The following is an 18,980-nucleotide window of genomic DNA, read 5'->3' on the forward strand; positions in this document are numbered from 1 at the left end:
TGACCGGGAGTCCCATAAGGCGGCGCACAATTTGCCCAACGCCATTCGGGTTAGGGGAGGGTTTGGCCTGGGGGGGCTTTACTTGGCTCATCGCGCACTATCGACTCCTTGTGGCGGGTCAGGCGCCTGCAAGCTGACTTCTGTCATCAGTTGAATGGTGTTTCCTCTGACACATTGGTGCAGCTGGCTACCAGGTTAAGCGGGCGGGTGTTAAGGAGCACAGTTTGGCGGGTCATGTTTCGGGAGGACGCATGACTCTACCTTCGCCTCTCCCGAGTCCGTTGGAGAGTTGCAGCAATGAGACAAGATCATAATTAGGCTGGACATATGACATTTTTAACAATGGTTTTTTCCCCCCAATAAAATTCCCAGTTAATTGTTCTACGTCACAATCCCTGCTTTGCCATTGTTGGCAATGAGAACTGCCCACGTTGTTTGTAGTTCAAATGTAAACAACAAAAAATGGAACTCATGGAACTCTGAGGTCGTTCCATTATTTACTATAGGGAAATACAGGTATATCTGTCTATTTTGCCAAATAACTCGCAATGTATATATTCCGATTTTTTTCAAAGCGGACACCATTTTAAATCAGGATAATCTCCTCTTTCTAATTACATAAGGTTGGGCAGTGTACTCAGCTGTCATCGATCGCTAGACCAGAAATAGTCAAAAGTTGCAATTTTTTCCCTACTTCCTCGTTATGCAGACATAAGCACACTTGGCACCATCAAAAACTGCAGACGTTTACTTTAAGTTATTCTTTTTCAGTTTCGTCCTAAGAACAGATTGTAGTGGTAAAATAAAAAGTTATAAGTTACATTTTTAGGTGCCATTTAGGCTAAATGGAATTCTAAGCGTCACTCCAGCCAGAGGCTCTGCGAACATTCGATTCCATTCATTTGCTATGGGCTCGCGCTAGTGTTCCAGCTTAGCCAACGTTCTTTTGACATTTTTCAGCCTTGGGTGAATTTTGACTCGTTCTATAGTCCAGCCTATCATAATTGGACCGCAATTGGATATCACAAAATCGGGGACAAAAACTACTTAAATCTACAGTATGTGAGCAAGAAGCTTTGTCGCCCATGGAAACTGTAGCGAATAAAAGCATTGCTGCTAAAGTATAATAGATGAGGAGGAATCCAGGCCAGAGTCGTGCTCAAGAGAAGACACATTCTGCAGGGAAGTGAAACAAGGGTAGTTCGACCGAAAGCCTACTTCTAATTCTGAACTCATTGTAGAATGTATTAATTTGTCAAATAACAGCAGACTTTTGTTTTCCATTGCAAAACATATTGCTACGGCGCGCAATATTGAACACCAGCCTGTAGTGTTCTGTTCACCCAGGTTAGTCTCTAGCCCAGTCCTCAAAACAAGGACAGAGACCAGGAGCATCAATGGGAGAATACAAAGTGCTTTTTCACTCCAAAAGAATTACAAAGACAATGCTTTCATGGCTTTAATCTTGTGATAATGTGAGCCCATCTGGTTATCGATGCCTTTAGAAACAAAGCCCCTGCTGATGAATGGCTGTCAGTCTGATGTGAGCCATGGCAAAGAGAGAGAGCAGCCAGAGCGATGCTTCCCTCTGGTCTTCATCCAGGCCAGACCGCCTTCATCTACACACAAGGGACTTATAACTTCATCAGTGATACTGCTGCTCGACCGTGGCCAAACCTAACACCTGCATGGAAAGGAATTGTGTGTGTGTGTCTAGCCCACAGAGTTACACTGTCTGGCATTCTGTACCCGAAAGCCTGCCTAGTCTGAGTTTGGACACTAAATAAGCCAGACTAGCGGTTTTCATGCAACCTTTCAATCCTGAGGTAATAAGCCACGTGACAAACAAATCTCTCACACTCTAATGAGTCCACCTGCCAAACTGCTGGAGAGCATTAAAAGGAGAATGATAGGGGGAAATAATGTTCAACCACAACACACAGTTGGCCTCTGTGTGTAGAAACAAATAACCCAGTCAGACAAAAGAGGGACTTACCGGGCTGCTGGTCTGATGTAGCCTGCTGTGGCTGCCTCTCCTCATGGCCGTTCTCACAGACAGCGGCGGTGGCTTGGATAGGCTTTGGCTGGGGCTCTGGTTCTGTATCCATGTGCATTGGAACTGATTGTAATTCCGGTTCTGGATCATTATGCACTGGAGGAGGAGACCTCAGCTGCTTCAGACCAGGTTCTAGATCGGTGTGCATTAGAACCACCGGTTCGGAGTCTGTGTGGCTCTGAGTAGCAGTCTGTGGGCTCAGCTCTAGGCCTCCAGTGTCCTTCTCCGGCACCACCACCTCCTCTTCTACCTGTGGTGGGGCATGTTGTGGTTGTGACCCAGTAAGCCTGCAGATTGAACATACATAGCCCTGGCTGGGCTGGATGTCTGCATGGCCTGACGACTGGCGCTCACACTCCAGGTGGAGCCATCTGGAAGAAGGAGGAGGAGTGGAAAGATGAAGATTAAGGACATCCCACATCAATGGAAAAAGAGACGATGCTAAAACAATGGAAAAATAAAATAGAATGACCAATGGGACTGTGTGTTAGTACCTTTTACAACTGTGGCAGGACAGCAGATCTTTGTGGTGCTCTGGGTCCAGGATACAGGCACACAGCGGACAGCTAAGGCTGGGGTCTTGATGTTGGACACAGGTCTCACACAATAGACTGGTGTGGTGCCACTGACCGCTGGTCCTGGTGCCACACTGGACACACACTCTGCAGTTCTGGAGGAGAGAGAGAGAGAGAGAGAGAGAGAGAGAGAGAGAACTGAAACAATTATACTTTGTTTTGTTTTTATTCATCTCCAAGAAGACACTCAGATGAGGCTTCAGTCTGAACTAAAGTGCTTGGGTGAGATGCAGCAGCTTCAAGAGTGGAGGAGAGAGAGAGAGGGGCGAGTTAGGCTGCGCAAGAGAAAGAGCGAGAACAGAGCAAGAGAGCGAAAGCAAAAGAAAAGCAAGAGGGGGTTGGGTGCTGTGTGGGCTGTGTTCCTTCTGTGCTGCCGAGTCAGACTGAGAGGCAAAAGCTAAGTGAGTGTGAAGATGTTCCGCCACCTGGCCGGCGCCTCACTGGCTGCTGCGGTCTGCAGTCAGATCCCCACCCACCACCACAGCTGATAGGCCACCCAGACAGGCAGTGCACACCACCTGCTCTACCAGAGGAAGGGGCCACAGGCAGGGGATGATGACGCATACGGTTTGATTTCCCCGCCGCTCACACACACACACACACACACACACACACACACACACGCTGCTGCCTTATCTGAAATGATACAGGGTCTGAGGCTAAACGGCAGCCTTTAAAAGAGCAGCCTGTGTGAGTCATTTCTTAACCACAGGAAGCACAGATACAACCACGGAAAAAATGTAATATTCTCATCAGGTGATCATTTCTCAATAGGAACTGTGGGAGTTTCAAACCTCTGTTCATACGTATTGACAAAAAAAAAGGACCAGGCAACCCTTTTATTCCATTTCTCATTCTATACAGATTTCTTCCGCCCGTGCCATCTACAGCTTTTCATACCATACAAACTCAGCAAAAAAAGTGTGGTACCCTTCCTGCAGGCTCATCCTGACATGACCTTCCAGCATGACAATGCCACCAGCCATACTGCTCGTTCTGTGCATGATTTCCTGCAAGACAGGAATGTCAGTGTTCTGCCATGGCCAGCGAAGAGCCCGGATCTCAATCCCATTGAGCACCTCTGGGAGCTGTTGGATCAGAGGGTGAGGGATGGGGCCATTCCCCCCAGAAATATCCAGGAACTTGCAGTGCCTTGGTGGAAGAGTGGGGTAACATCTCACAGCAAGAACTGGCAAATATGGTGAGTCCATGAGGAGGAGATGCACTGCAGTACTTAATGCAGCTGGTGGCCACACCAGATACTGACTGTTACTTTTGATTTTGACCCCCCCTTTGTTCAGGGACACATTATTCCATTTGTTAGTCACATGTCTGTGGAACTTGTTCAGTTCATGTCTCAGCTGTTGAATCTTATGTTCATACAACTATTTACACATGTTAAGTTTGCTGAAAATAAACGCAGTTGACAGTGAGAGAACGTGTTTACCTGTAATATACAGCAGGGGAAAGGGCATGTTCTGCCCCATGAACTTTTAGAGGTATTTTGAGGCGTTTCCATGACATTTTCATTTGTGGGAGAAATGAAATGGAAATGTTTCTACGGTCGTGTATTGGCAAAAAAGCAAGCATTTACTCAATTAATGTCATTGTAACATAGTTTATATTTGTATTATTAATTTAAAATCACACATGTAAAAATTCACATTATTTGTGGTGTTAGCTGCCTAAATGTGATGCCTAACAATTGGACACACCAATGATCAGTATTAAAATTCAACTATTCGTAACACATAAATAAATATAATTACAGGACAACTAAGTAATTTATGGAACAAGGTTGATCTATTCCTCTGGTGGGCCTTCGAAAAGATCATTAGGTCCGTCGGCGTGCTGGTATTGAGCTGGATACTTCTGTCCCTTTTTACACTATTCATTTATATGAAAAAAAGCCCATTCCACCTTGTCTGAAGCAAAAAAAAAAATGTATGTATATTTAACTAGTTTAAGTGACAAATTAACTAAACTGACCATACACTGCTTGGTGATTGTTGCTCTCATATCTTTTAGACTGAGTCAATGTCACAAAAAAATCAAAAGCGATAGCCCCGCGAAAGCTCTTAGATGTCTTTTGTACAAACGTTTCGTGGCAGGCTTTGCAGAACATTACGGTGGCAGGATCTTGAATGGCCTCGACCCCCACCCAATCAATCTTCCATCCCTCGATGGTAGTGTTTTTTTTACTGTGGTTTTGACGGTTGACTTGCTCAACAGTAGAGGCTGGCGGTGGGTCATTATTATTAACATATTTTTCCACTTCTGCTGCCGCTGATGTTTGCGCCGTCGTTTTTCAAATTAGAAATCGCTCAATGCCAATAAAAAAATATGTTGAGAAAGGGGAGCAGGTCTGCTTACCGTGGACAGATTTTGACAGGAGTTAACTCCTTCACTTCGCCTGTTATTATTACCCGAGGTGCCCAGGCTGTGCGAGATGGGGGGGGCTTGATCCCGCTACTGCAGCTGGTGTATAGTTTTTAATTTGTGATAGCTTACAATACATTTAAGGGCATTTATTTGCCCTCGTTATGACAATTTAGGGGGCATTTAAGAAACTTTAGTGGGCATTTCTGCCCCAAGTCCTTGTTAAATTCTGACCCTGATACAGCACCTTACACTATATTGTCGATCTTTCACAGTATTGTAGTGTCTTCCACATACCTTACACCTCCATCCGTTGGTAGGGATGTCGTCAATGGCCGGTTGCAGGCAGAAGGTGTGGTAGCCTTTGTCACACATGTCACACACCAACATCTTATCGTCCTCCCCTGGGTTCCTGCACACAGGGAGAAGGACACTTGAGGGCTGTACATATATTCTTTGGCTCTATGGACTCTATACGTAGCCCCTTGTGCCCTAATCCTTGAAACTAGCGACTGTTGCAAAGTCACAGCTAAAGGGTCAATGTGTTGGTCTAATCTGTATTGCAGAGCCGACCTGAACTTATCGCGGACTCGGTTGCTAACAGTAACCAGGCTGTTTGAGGTACGAGACGAAAGAGCAGTGCCTGAGGGTGCGTTACCCACAAACCACAGTGGAAGCACAAACAAAAATCACACAGTTTCCACCTCCATGCCTGACGGCCACCGACACACACATCTCAATACAGGGCCAGGTAAGGTGTGTGGGTGGACGGATGGGGCGGTTGGAAGGTGACTCACTTGCATGTCTGGCAGACCTTGCACTCGGGGCACTGCCAGCCGGCTCTCCTCAGCGGAGTCACAGCCATGTCCAGGCAGGCCCCGTGGTAGTGCTGCCCACAGCTGGTACAGAAGAGCTGGTCAGGGAGCTCCCCAGGGCTGTCACACAGTGCACAGATGAAGTCGTCTGGAACTAAGAGGGGGAAGAGGGGGAGGGTAAGGAAATGAGAGAGGGTAAGAGGTAGGGAGGGGGGAAGAGAGAGAAATGGAGAATAGAATGGGGATTGTGAGTAGCTCGTGTCTAGAGAGTTTTTCCTTGGTCCTACTTATGACAGCATTACTTCAAATATTTCAAGTTTATTATTAGAATGCTGGACTCACATCTGCTGATGGCCAGTTCTATGTGATCTGGACAGAGGAGGGAGAGACTCCTGATATCCTGAAAAGTCCCTGCTGCCCCCGCACATGGGTAATGGTACAGTCGAGCACATCCTTCAGCACAGCACTTGATGGAGGCTCCAAGGCGCTTACAGTACGCACAGTGCTAGAGAAGGGGGAAACAAGAGTCAATCAAATGTATTTATACTGAACAAAAATATAAAACTCAACATGCTAAATGTTGGCGCCATAGGCAAAAAAAAAAAAAATAATTTGTGCACACATTTGTTTAGATAATCCATCCACCTGACAGGTGTGGCATATCAGGAAGCTGATTAAAACAGCATGATCATTACACAGGTGCATGTTGTGCTGGGGACAAAAAAAATAATAATAAAAATAATTGCAGTTGTGTCACATAACACAATGCTACAGATGTATCAGGTTGAGGGAGTGTGCACAACTGGCATGCTGACTGCAGGAATGTCCACCAGAGCTGTTGCCAGAGAATTTAATGTTCATTTGTCAACCATAAGCCACCTCCAACGGCGCTTTAGAGAATTTGGCAGTACGTCCAACCGGCCTCACAACCGCAGACCATGTGTAACTATGCCAGGCCAGGATCTCCACATCCGGCTTCTTCACCGGTGGGATCGTCTGAGACCAACCACCAGGACAGCTGATGAAACTGTAGGTTTCCACAACCAAAGAATTTCTGCACAATCTGTTCAAAACAGTCTCAGGGAAGCTCATCTGCATGCTCGTCGTCCTCACCAGGATCTTGATCAGAACTGCCATTCGGCATCATAATCAACTTCAGTGGGAAAATGCTCACCTTTGATGGCCACTGGCACGCTGGATAAGTGTGCCCTTCACTGATGAATCCCGGTTTCAACTGTACCGGGTAAATGGCAGACAGAATGTATGGTGTCGTGTGGGTGAAACAGGAAGCTATCACACATAGCCAAAAACATGGTTCCTATTTACACAGTCAGCAAAGACGGCTTCAAGAAGATTACAAGATTCCATCCATCTCGCACACATTCGCCATCCCAACACTATAACAAAAATAAGGGAGATATTGAAACGTCGCGTTGATTGACTGGACCAGTCTTCAAATGCTTCAGACACTAATGACACCTTGCAATCGGTAGGCTGTGTGCGTTACATGTTAAAGACACTTACTTATGATTTCAATTATAATAATGATTGAGCCTACTTATGCATAATTACACAATCATAAGCTTCCTATTCCATCTGCAGCCTATTGCTGCCTGAATAAATAATTAACTTAGGTTATTTAAGAATTCATAATGGTAAAATAGGAAATGGGAAGTCATATTATTAATTCATTAGTGCTGCGCTTAAAGCACACTATATTTTGATGAGCGTGTAAAACATTAGTTTGTTAATATTCGGTGTAATAATCCTATTATCATATGTAGCCAGTAACAATGTTAGAAAATATTTGTTTAATTTGGTTTTGTATTCAGTTAGCACAGTGTGCATTCATTCATATGGTCTCATTTTAGAAGTGATGTTCTCTACCCTGACACTTTGAAATTCACCATTCATAATCGCAATCTGGCCCCAAAAAATTGCAATTGGATACTGTATTTTGTCCAAATAGTGCAGCCATAGGACTAAGCACGCACCCCTGAGGGGCCCCGGTGTTGAGGGTGAGCTTGGCGGATGTGTTGTTGTTGTCTACCCTCACTCTCTGGGGGCGGCCCGTCAGGAAGTCCAGGATCCAGTTGCAAAGGGAGATGTTCAGTCCCAGGGTCCTGAGCTTAGCGATGAGCTTAGAGGGCACTATGGTGTTGAATGCTGAGCTGTAGTCAATGAACAGCATTCTCACATAGATGTTCCTCTTGTCCAGGTGGGAGTGGGCAGTGTGGAATGCAATAGAGATTGCATCATCTGTTGATCTGTATGCAAATTGAGAGGGTCCAGGGTGTCTGGGATGGTGTTGTGAGTCATGACCATCCTTTCAAAGAATTTCATGTGCAAAAACTCCCTCAGAGTTGTGGCGATAACTAGAGGCAACATACCACATTTATTCAATCATTTGAATAACCATCCAATTCTTTAAGATGATTGCATTGTAATACTTTTTTTTTTTTTTTTTGCACCCGACAGCAGCAATGCCCCTCAGCCACAAAGCACTTCATGGCTACAGGGCGATTGTCATTTAGACAGGTTATCTTGGCATTCTTGGGCACAGGGTCTATGGTGGTCTGCTTGAAACGTATAACAGACTGGGTCAGGGAGAGGTTGAAAATATTAGTGGAGACACCCGACAGCTGGTCAGCGTATGCTCGGAGTAGACATCCTGGTAATCCGTCTGGCCCCGCGGCCTTGTGAATGTTTACCTGTTTAAAAGATCTTACTCACATCGGCTACTGGGAGCGAGATCACATAGCCGTCCAGTACTCACTGGGCAGCTCGCGGCTGGCTTTCCCTGTGTAATCCATGATATTTTGCAAGCCCTGCCACATCCTGTATTGACGTTTTGACTGTTTGATGGCTCATCAGAGGTTGTAGCTGGATGTCTTATAAGCGTCAAGGTTAGTGTCCCACTCCTTGAAAGCGGCAGCAGAAGCCTTTGCCATGGTTTCTAGTTGGGATATGTACGTACGGTCACTGTGGGGAAGACGTCGTCAATACACTTATTAAATAAGCCGCTGACTGAGGTGGTAAAACTCCCCAATGCCATCAGATGAATCCCGGAACACATTCCAGTCTGTGCTAGCGAAACAGTCCTGTAGCCTAGCATCCACTTCATTGGACCACTTCTGTAGTGAGCGCATCACTGGTACCTCCTGTTTGAGTTTTTGCTTCTTAGCAGGAATCAGGAGGATCGAGTTATGGTCAGATTTGCCAAATGGAATGCGAGGGAGAGCTTTGTATGGATTTGTGTGTGTGGACTAAAAGGTGATCAAGTGTTTTGTTGCCTCTAGTTGCACAGGTGACATGCTGGTAAAAATGAGGTCAAGCAGATTTCAGTTTCCCTGCATTAAAATCACTGGCCACAAGGAATGCTCTGGATGTGCCTCCAGGACAAAGTGCTTTTACAGTAACATGCTCTAAACCGAGTCAGATTAAAATTGATACAATATGGTAATCCAGTCCCTTACAGCATCTACAGACCAAATGAAAAACTCCTACAACAAAGGACGAAGAATTTCAAAGGACGACCTCTCTAAAGTGTTGTCCACAGAATGCAGCATTGCTCATGCAAGTCCGTGGTTCCCTCATCCTTTCATGCTTCCTTTAAAACCCTCCACCAATGCTCTCAGTGCTTCCAGATCAAAAAGGTTCCCTTTGTCACACCATGATTAGCCCATTGATGCGAACACTTCCCTTACAGAGTGTCATATCATATGCTAATGGTACTTCAGATTCCCTCAGATGTTATTCCCCAAACACACTGACTCATGCCTCGGCTCATTCATCTGCAATGATCTGAACAAACTGACCAGGCGAAAGCCAGCCTACTGATGAGCTTCCACCATATTGCTATCACTCTTCAAGTCTTTTCCAACCATTGCAGATGAAGGCGGATGGAGGTTTAGACACTTGAAAAGGAGCTGGTGATTTGCTGATGGTCTAGCAGGCAAGGGGGGTGCCAGACAAATGGGATGTGCCCCAAAAGGATCCCTATTCCCTGTAGGCCCAAGGCAAAATTAGTGCACTATATAGGGAATAGGGTGCCATTTGGGACGCAGACACCCAGTCAGGGGTCTGTGAGTTGTGTTGGTGCTAATGCTACAGTAGGCACCGAGCTAAGCCACCATGACTCTATACAGCCTTCACTGTTGAGTGGCATGACCTTTTCCATTTCACAGCTGAGAGAGAGGAGAGAGCAGTGCTGCCAGGGGCGACCTTTACCAACCGGCCTGATCCATCACCTCATCAGTCTCTCGCTCTCTCTCCTCCTCCCTCTTTATTAGTCTCTCACTGGAACACCCCTTTCCTGCTGCTGTCATTCATTACAGGCACCATGTTAACTCTCACTATGGACACACTGTTAACGCATATTCATAAACCAGTGCAAAGTTCTAATGTATTTACCGTAGACACTGACAACTCACGAGACAGTTAAAATCCTATTCTCTAGAGCAGTGGTATTCAAAGTCGGGGAACACAAAATTAAGAGCACAGAGTATAAAAACTGAGAAAGAGAATTATGAAAAATACAATTTTATTGAGCAAATGCCTTTATTGGTTTCTTTTAATTTTGATAAGAGACTAAAATGCAATGAATTGAAGGTCATTTGTTTATGTAAAAACCTTAAATTTACAGACTTTAAAGTTGTCATTAGATTTAGGGGGGGGGGATTTAGGGGGGGGGGGGGTCCCACTGAAAAAGTTTGAATACCACTGCTCTAGTGAACAATCCCATTCACTTTATAGACATGTTTCATCATCAGTGGAATGTGGGCTGCTCACCTCTGTGCTACCTGAGTCGATGGATCTGTCCACGTTCAGCAGTGATTGTCCCTCGCCCACGCACACACCCTGCGACCATAATGCACAGCGGTGATGTGCCCAGCACTGCCCCGACTCCTCAAAGAGAGACTGGATGTCCACGTCTCCTGGGAGGCCCACATGAGCCAGCTCATCCCAGAACCTGCTTGCCTTGTCTGGGTCGGGTAACTCCCCATAGCTCTCAGCTCCACTGGAAGAGAGATGAAGAGAGATGAGCAAAGACAACTGGAGATGAGGCAGAGGTAGAAAGAGTTGATGAAGCAAAGTGAGGCAACCTGGGAGGAGAAGACCGTAAAGGATTAAGGAGAAGAACTAATGCAGAGAGGAGAGGAGGGAGAGAGCAGAAGAGGAGAAAGAGGGGGTGGGAGGGGGGGTCGTATTATTTGGCTGTGACACACAAGAGGCTGGCTGTTCAGTCTCATAAAATCTGCTGAAAGGGAAGCGGTTCCCAGAGTCCATGGCTTGCTCTAGTGAGCAGCAAAGCATGCGGAAAATGTGGCGAGAGGGAATTAGCATTTATAAGGACCCTAGTTGGTTTCAGTAAACAGTAAACACACAAACAGCCAAAAACAGAAAGACTGAGGTCTAGGATGATGGAGGAAGTTAGAATCGTATTCCCTGTATAATGCCTTGTCATTGTTATCGCTCTTCTGACAGGAGCTTATATATTGTGCAATATAGGTTTAGTATTAAATGCACCTTATGGAACAGCGTGGACTATGAAGAGACACAATAAAAAAACACTATACACACATGGATTTTGTGTTGTAGATATGTGGTAGTAGAGCAGTGGCCTGAGGACACACACTTAATGTGTTGTGAAATCTGTTGTGAATGTATTGTAATGTTTTTTGCTTGACCCCAGGAAGAGTAGCTGCTGCCTTGGCAACAGCTAATGGGATCCATAATAAATACAAATGCCACCATCCTTTTTGTTTATATCGTCGTCCTCCTCCTCCTCCCTCTTCCACATCCTCTGTTTCTCTCCCTCTCCCCACCCGCACACTCTCTCTATGGACCAGTCAAGTCTAGAGACCCGATGACCAATCACACTGCTCCAACAACAATGCTTGGCTGGCGTTAGCCCGCTGCCAGGGGAGTTGCGGTGTGTGTGTGTGTGTGTTAGTGCTCTGCTCTCTCTGCACATTACATTACGTCACAGGGACCCCAGGGAGATGCTCTATTGGCTCCAAGAGCCAAAACAAATTAGGCAGCTGTCCAAAACGTGTCCAGGGAGGTTCCTTTGTTGGCATAGCGCACAGTATGCACACACACAAATGTACAGCGTGCACGCACACACACACACACTGCAAACGCTCACGCGTTAGTGTTACTCGTGGCATCGTAGGGCCCCTGGTGACCACAGTAGGCAGAAAAGGCTTGCTACGGTGGAGCAGAGCGGCACCAATTTAGCCTTCAAGAGCAGAGTGCTAGCATTCATATACGCACTCAGACCCTTCCTCTGAAATACACAAAGCACTTATTCCACACATCAACTCTGAGATTACAGATCTCAACTGCCAGCTAAATCACGTCCTATAACGATGCTGCACACACATCTTCGTTTGATACTGTTTTCGTGTTCCTTTGTTTTTATGCTCATGTGTCATGTTTCTCACTCAAAGTCTGTGCGTCTGTATTGGACAGCAGCAGCAAAGCCCAGCTCTCATTTTCACCCAGCTCATTAGCCGGCTACAGAGGCCATCACAGATTTCACCGTCCCTGCTCAGCCAGACCAGCTCCGCTGGCCAAACCCTTTGCCAGCCAGCTCTACTTACTTCAGTGTGTCCATCTGTCCTGAGCTGGCCTCTCCGGCCGAGTCACTGGGCTTAGTGGTTCTGTCACCACCGCCTTGGCTGGCCTTCCTGTGGTCGCTGGAATGGCCTACTCCGCCTGTCGCACTGCGCTCGTGTCCAGGCGAGGAGTCAAACACTCGGAGATCCCCCTGACCCAGCAGACTGCGGCCGTCACAGTAACAGAAGGCACAGAGCTGCTCACTGAGAGAGAGAGAGAGAGAGAGAGTTAATTAAATATGGGACATTCAACTATGCATGCAGTACGTAAAAGTAGGAAAATGTATGAACTCACTACAGTAAGTCGCTCTGGATAAGAGCATCTGCTAAACGTGTCTGCTAAATGACAAAAATGGTCACTGGCTGGTCGTGAATTAATTATCTTTGGTATGGCCTGGTCAGGTGCAAGCAAAGCCAGTATAGAGTCGTGACCAAAATTTGAGAACGACACATTAATTTCCACAAAGTTTGCTGCTTCAGTGTCTTTAGATATTTTGTCAGATGTTACTATGGAATACTGAAGTATGATTACAAGTGTCAAAGGCTTTTATTGACAATTACATGAAGTTGATGCAAAAAGTCAATATTTACAGTGTTGACCCTTCTATTTCAAGACCTCTGCAATCCGCCCTGGTATGCTGTCAATTAACTTCAGAACCACACTGATGGCAGCCCATTCTTGCATAATCAATGCTTGGTGTTTGTCAGAATTTGTGGGGTTTTGTTTGTCCACCCGCCTCTTAAGGATTGACCACAAGTTGTCAATGGGATTAGGATCTGGGATGTTTCCTTGCCATGGACCTAAAATATCGATGTTTTGTTCCCCGAGCCACTTAGTTATCACTTTTGCCTTATGGTAAGGTGCGCCATCATGCTGGAAAAGGCATTGTTCGTCACCAAACTGTTCCTGGATGGTTGGGAGAAGTTGCTCTCGGAGGATGTGTTGGTATCATTCTTTATTCATGGCTGTGTTCTTAGGCAAAATTGTGAGTGAGCCCACTCCCTTAGCTGAGACCCAACCCCTCACCGGAATGGTCTCAGGATGCTTTACTGTTGGTCATCACTAACAGCCACCACTAACATTGAGTGGCTGCTGCCAACATACTGACTCAACTCCAGCCACTTTAATAATGGAAATAGAGGGAAATTGATGTAAAAAAAATGTAGCACTAGCCACTTTAAACAATGCCACTTAATGTTTACATACCCTACATTACTCATCTCATATGTATATGTATATACTGTACTCTATCTACTGCATCTTGCCATCTTTATGTAATACATGAATCACGAGGCACTTTAAACTACAGCACTGTTTATATACCCTACATTACTCATCATGTATATACTGTACTCTATACCATCTACTGCATCTTGCCTATGCCGTTCTGTACCATCACTCATTCATATACAGTGGGGCAAAAAAGTATTTAGTCAGCCACCAATTGTGCAAGTTCTCCCACTTAAAAAGATCAGGCCTGTCATTTTCATCATAGGTACACTTCAACTATGACAGACAAAATTAGAAGAAAAAAAATCCAGAAAATCATATTGTAGGATTTTTTTATGAATTTATTTGCAAATTATGGTGGAAAATAAGTATTTGGTCAATAACAAAAGTTTCTCAATACTTTGTTATATACCCTTTGTTGGCAATGACAGAGGTCAAACGTTTTCTGTAAGTTTTTTTCAAGGTTTTCACACACTGTTGCTGGTATTTTGGCCCATTCATCCATGCAGATCTCCTCTAGCGCAGTGATGTTTTAGGGCTGTTGCTGGGCAACACGGACTTTCAACTCCCTCCAAAGATTGTCTATGGGGTTGAGATCTGGAGACTGGCTAGGCCACTCCAGGACCTTGAAATGCTTCTTACGAAGCCACTCCTTCGTTGCCCGGGCGGTGTGTTTGGGATCATTGTCATGCTGAAAGACCCAGCCACGTTTCATCTTCAATGCCCTTGCTGATGGAAGGAGGTTTTCACTCAAAATCTCACGATACATGGCCCCATTCATTCTTTCCTTTACACGGATCAGTCGTCCTGGTCCCTTTGCAGAAAAACAGCCCCAAAGCATGATGTTTCCACCCCCATGCTTCACAGTAGGTATGGTGTTCTTTGGATGCAACTCAGCATTCTTTGTCCTCCAAACACAACAAGTTGAGTTTTTACCAAAAAGTTATATTTTGGTTTCATCGGACCATATGACATTCTCCCAATCTTCTTCTGGATCATTCAAATGCTCTCTAGCAAACATCAGACAGGCCTGGACATGTACTGGCTTAAGCAGGGGGACACGTCTGGCACTGCAGGATTTGAGTCCCTGGCGGCGTAGTGTGTTACTGATGGTAGGCTTTGTTACTTTGATCCCAGCTCTCTGCAAGTCATTCACTAGGTCCCCCCGTGTGGTTCTGGGATTTTTGCTCACCGTTCTTGTGATCATTTTGACCCCACGTGGAGCCCCAGATCGAGGAAGATTATCAGTGGCCATTTCCTAATAATTGCTCCCACAGTTGATTTCTTCAAACCAAGCTGCTTACCTATTGCAGATTAAGTCTCCCCAGCCTGGTGCAGGTCTACAATTTTGTTTCTGGTGTCCTTTGACAGCTCTTTGGTCTTGGCCATAGTGGAGTTTGGAGTGTGACTGTTTGAGATTGTGGACAGGTGTCTTTTATACTGATAACAAGTTCAAACAGGTGCCATTAATACAGGTAACGAGTGGAGGACAGAGGAGCCTCTTAAAGAAGAAGTTACAGGTCTGTGAGAGTCAGAAATCTTGCTTGTTTGTAGGTGACCAAATACTTATTTTCCACCATAATTTGCAAATAAATTCATTTAAAAAATCCTACAATGTGATTTTCTGGATTTTTTCCCTCATAGTTGAAGTGTACCTATGATGAAAATTACAGGCCTCTCATCTTTTTAAGTGAAAGAACTTGCACAATTGGTGGCTGACTAAATACTTTTTTTATCTTTATGTACATATTCTTTATCCTTTACACTTGTGTGTATAAGGTAGTAGTTGAATTGTTAGGTCAGATTACTCGTTGGTTATTACTGCATTGTCGGAACTAGAAGCACAAGCATTTCGCTACACTCGCATTAACATCAGCTAACCATGTGTATGTGACAAATACATTTGATTTGATTTTTGATTTGGTTGGCATGACACAGGACTGATGGTAGTGCTCACCTTGTCTTCTCCAGACAAGCTTTTTTCCGGATGCCCCAAACAATCGGAAAGGGGATTCAGAGAAAATGACTTCACCTCAATCCTCAGCAGTCCAATCCCTGTATATTTTGCAGAATATCAGTCTTTCCCTGATGTTTTTCCTGGAGAGAAGTGGCTTCTTTGCTGCCCTTCTTGACACCAGGCCATCCTCCAAAAGTATTTGTCTCACTGTGTGTGCAGATGCACTCACACATGCCTGCTGCCATTCCTGAGCAAGCTCTGTACTGGTGGTGCCCCGATCCCACAGCTGAATCAACTGTAGGAGACGGTCCTGGCGCTTGCTGGACTTTCTTGGGCGCCCTGAAGCCTTCTTCACAACAATTGAAACCACTCTTCTTTAAGTTCTTGATGATCCGATAAATGGTTGATTGAGGTGCAATCTTACTGGCAGCAATATCCTTGCCTGTGAAGCCCTTTTTGTGCAAAGCAATGATGACGGCACATGTTTCCTTGCAGGTAACCATGGTTGACAGAGGAAGAACAATGATTCCAAGCACCACCCTCCTTTTGAAGCTTCCAGTCTGTTATTCGAACTCAATCAGCATGACAGAGAGATGTCCAGCCTTGTCCTCGTCAACACTCACACCTGTGTTAAAGAGAGAATCACTGACATGATGTCAGCTGGTCCTTTTGTGGCAGGGCGGAAATGCAGTGGAAATGTTTTGGGGGGGGGGATTCAGTATATTTGCATGGCAAAGTGGGACATTGCAATTAATTGCAATTCATCTGATCACTCTTCATAGCATTCTGGAGTGTATGCAAATTGCCCTCATACAAACTGAGGCAGCAGACTGAAAATGTATGTGTCATTCTCAACTTTTGGCCACGATTGTACACACACGGCAATATATTCTTACAACAAAAATCTGTCGGAATTGAAAGTTACACATAGACCTTTGACCAACCTATACTCAATCAACTGATCAAGCCACATCCATGTATTTGAGGATCCAAAACAGAGTATCTTGAGCCATCATAGAGAGATGGGCCGAGAGGTTGGGAGTCAGTGTGTGAGGGAAAGTAAAGCGAGCCAGGCAGAGCAGACCAGCGCAGGCAGCCAACATTTATCAGGTTGGTTTCTAGAGGAGATAGGCTTGTTAATAAGATTAATACGATCCCTGGAGAGATTCTGCCTGTCTGCCCCTCCATCAGCAACATCGACAGTGCAGTCAGTCTGGGAGATTGATTACAACCTTTAACAGAGTGACACCTGGGGGGGGGGGGGGGGGGGGGTGGACTGTGCATGTGTGTGTTTGTGCATTAAATGAGAATAGCAGAGAAGCCCATATGGTGTACGCATGTACACTGACAGACGGACCTATACAGACAAATATACAGACAGACCACATACAAACATATGAAGACTTGACGTAGGCCTCTCTGACTGACCTGCTTTTGGCTCCTCGGGTAGTAGCAGGGCCAGCGGCGGAGGGTTCGGCTGCATCCCCAGTCTGAGGACTCTGGACGTGGGGGGAGTGGGGCTTCCCCTCGGTCTCCCCCGGACCCTCAGTGGCAACCACCTCCACACTGTCCACCTGCTGCTGGGCTGGAGCATCGGATGGTGCAAAGACACAGAGGATGGGTTTTAGAGGCAGAGAAGCATGAATATCTAGCCATAGAATCGAACCGGTACGTTTCCATAGATTTCTATCAGTCATGTATATTTGTGCCCTGAAGTGATCATCCATCTACCCAATGCCAGATCAGATGTGAATACAGACATTAAGTCTCTGAGCGACACGGAGGACTGGACGGTTGTCTTCAGTTCCAGGCTATTTGCTCCAGGTCAGAAACAGAAACACCCTTTGGTAGAGGAAGGGATGATGGTGGGAATATGGAGACCATATGCTGGATCGCTGATTGCAGTAAACCCAAGGGGAGCCCACAGGCAGGTTTCCAGTCACATACGACAATAACAACGTCGACAAAAACACCAATTACTCACGTCACTTCAGACAAACAGAACAGAGGGTTATTAGAAACCTGAATAGTGGCCATGCCCTTTTACACAGACACTTGAAGATTGGACTATAATTGGACATCTGACAAGTAACCTCTGAGTGGTTTGTGTTTTTGGTTGCGTTTTGACATGTCTGTGGCTGGCCTGCACTTGTAGTTACATTCCATCTATTGGTGGTTTGTAATTTTGATGAGCATTTAGCTAACATGTCAATGCCACTGGCAATTAGGGGTTAAATAGATGTATTTAGTCCCAAAGGTCAAAGGTCTTCTCCAAGGTATGTTCATTGTTTAGGTTTGAAGGTCAGTAATGTATTAATAACCTATTGAGACAATTACTATGGCAACAAGCATGAAAGGAAAGGTAAAGTGGCCTAAACACATGGTGCCATGAAAGGAGAGTCAGACAGACACAGGAAGGATTGGTACTAAAGGTCATGTCACGACCTCGGTGTTGACTTTTTCTGTTCTTGAACTCAAGGGCCAAGAGTATTGTAAAGACATTGTGAGTGAAGACCCTTCAGTTCCAACTGCCTGAAAAGAAAGCAGACAGTAATGCAGAGTCTGACTCCGTTCACCAGCACACCCCTATAGGAGCTCTAGAAGCCAGTCGGTGAGATAAATAACAATAGTGATTGTGTAACTTGTTCATAAAAATTGGGAACCAACAAAATCCATACCCATTGTTAAAGCAAGGTAAAATAACATATCCCACTCCCAAATGCATGCACACACACACCCTCTGAAACACCTACAAGGTCTAGAGCTGAGAGAAGAAAAATCACTCCAACTATATAGCACCGTCCAACAACAGTGCATTCGTAAAGTATTCAGACCCCTTTTCCACATTTTGTCAAGTTACAGCCTTATTTTAAAATGTATTAAATTGTTTATTTTTCATCAACCTACACACAATACCACATAATGCAATAAAATGTTGAGAAATTCAGCAAATGTATATAAAAAAAACACATTTAATATCACACTTACATAAGTATTCAGACCCTTTACTCAGTACTTTGTTGAAGCACCTTTGTCAGCGATTACAGCCTCGGGTCTTCTTGGGTATGTCAATACAAGCTTGGCACACGTGTATTTGGGGAGTTTCTCCCATTCTTCTCTGCAGATCCTCTCAAGCTCTGTCAGGTTGGATGGAGATCTGAAAAAAATGGTTGGGTTCAAGTCTGGGCTCTAGCTGAGCCACTCAAGGACATTCAGAGACGTGCCCCAAAGCCACTCCTGCGTTTGTCTTGGCTGTGTGATTAGGGTTGCCGTCCTGTTGGAAGGTGAACTTTCACCACAGTCTGAGGTCCAGAGCGCTCTAGAGCAGGTTTTCATTAAGGATA

General features: G+C 45.3%; 1 protein-coding gene across 6 annotated transcripts in view; it reads right to left on the reverse strand.

Moving 5' to 3' along the window:
- The window catches only part of LOC109871531 (histone-lysine N-methyltransferase 2C), a 134,579-nt gene that overhangs the window by 92,261 nt on the left and 23,338 nt on the right, over positions 1–18,980 (reverse strand). For all 6 annotated transcript variants that reach the window (XM_031807281.1, XM_031807280.1, XM_031807282.1 and 3 more), the window contains exons 4-11: positions 17,065–17,221; positions 12,434–12,652; positions 10,617–10,845; positions 6,168–6,330; positions 5,808–5,979; positions 5,308–5,422; positions 2,551–2,726; positions 1,997–2,427 (exon numbers count right to left, since the gene is read on the reverse strand). In XM_031807281.1, coding sequence (XP_031663141.1) covers positions 1,997–2,427; positions 2,551–2,726; positions 5,308–5,422; positions 5,808–5,979; positions 6,168–6,330; positions 10,617–10,845; positions 12,434–12,652; positions 17,065–17,221 — 1,662 coding nt within the window. The remainder of the gene's footprint in view (positions 1–1,996; positions 2,428–2,550; positions 2,727–5,307; positions 5,423–5,807; positions 5,980–6,167; positions 6,331–10,616; positions 10,846–12,433; positions 12,653–17,064; positions 17,222–18,980) is intronic.

This window comes from Oncorhynchus kisutch, linkage group LG27 (assembly GCF_002021735.2).
Source record: "Oncorhynchus kisutch isolate 150728-3 linkage group LG27, Okis_V2, whole genome shotgun sequence".
NCBI lineage: Eukaryota > Metazoa > Chordata > Actinopteri > Salmoniformes > Salmonidae > Oncorhynchus > Oncorhynchus kisutch.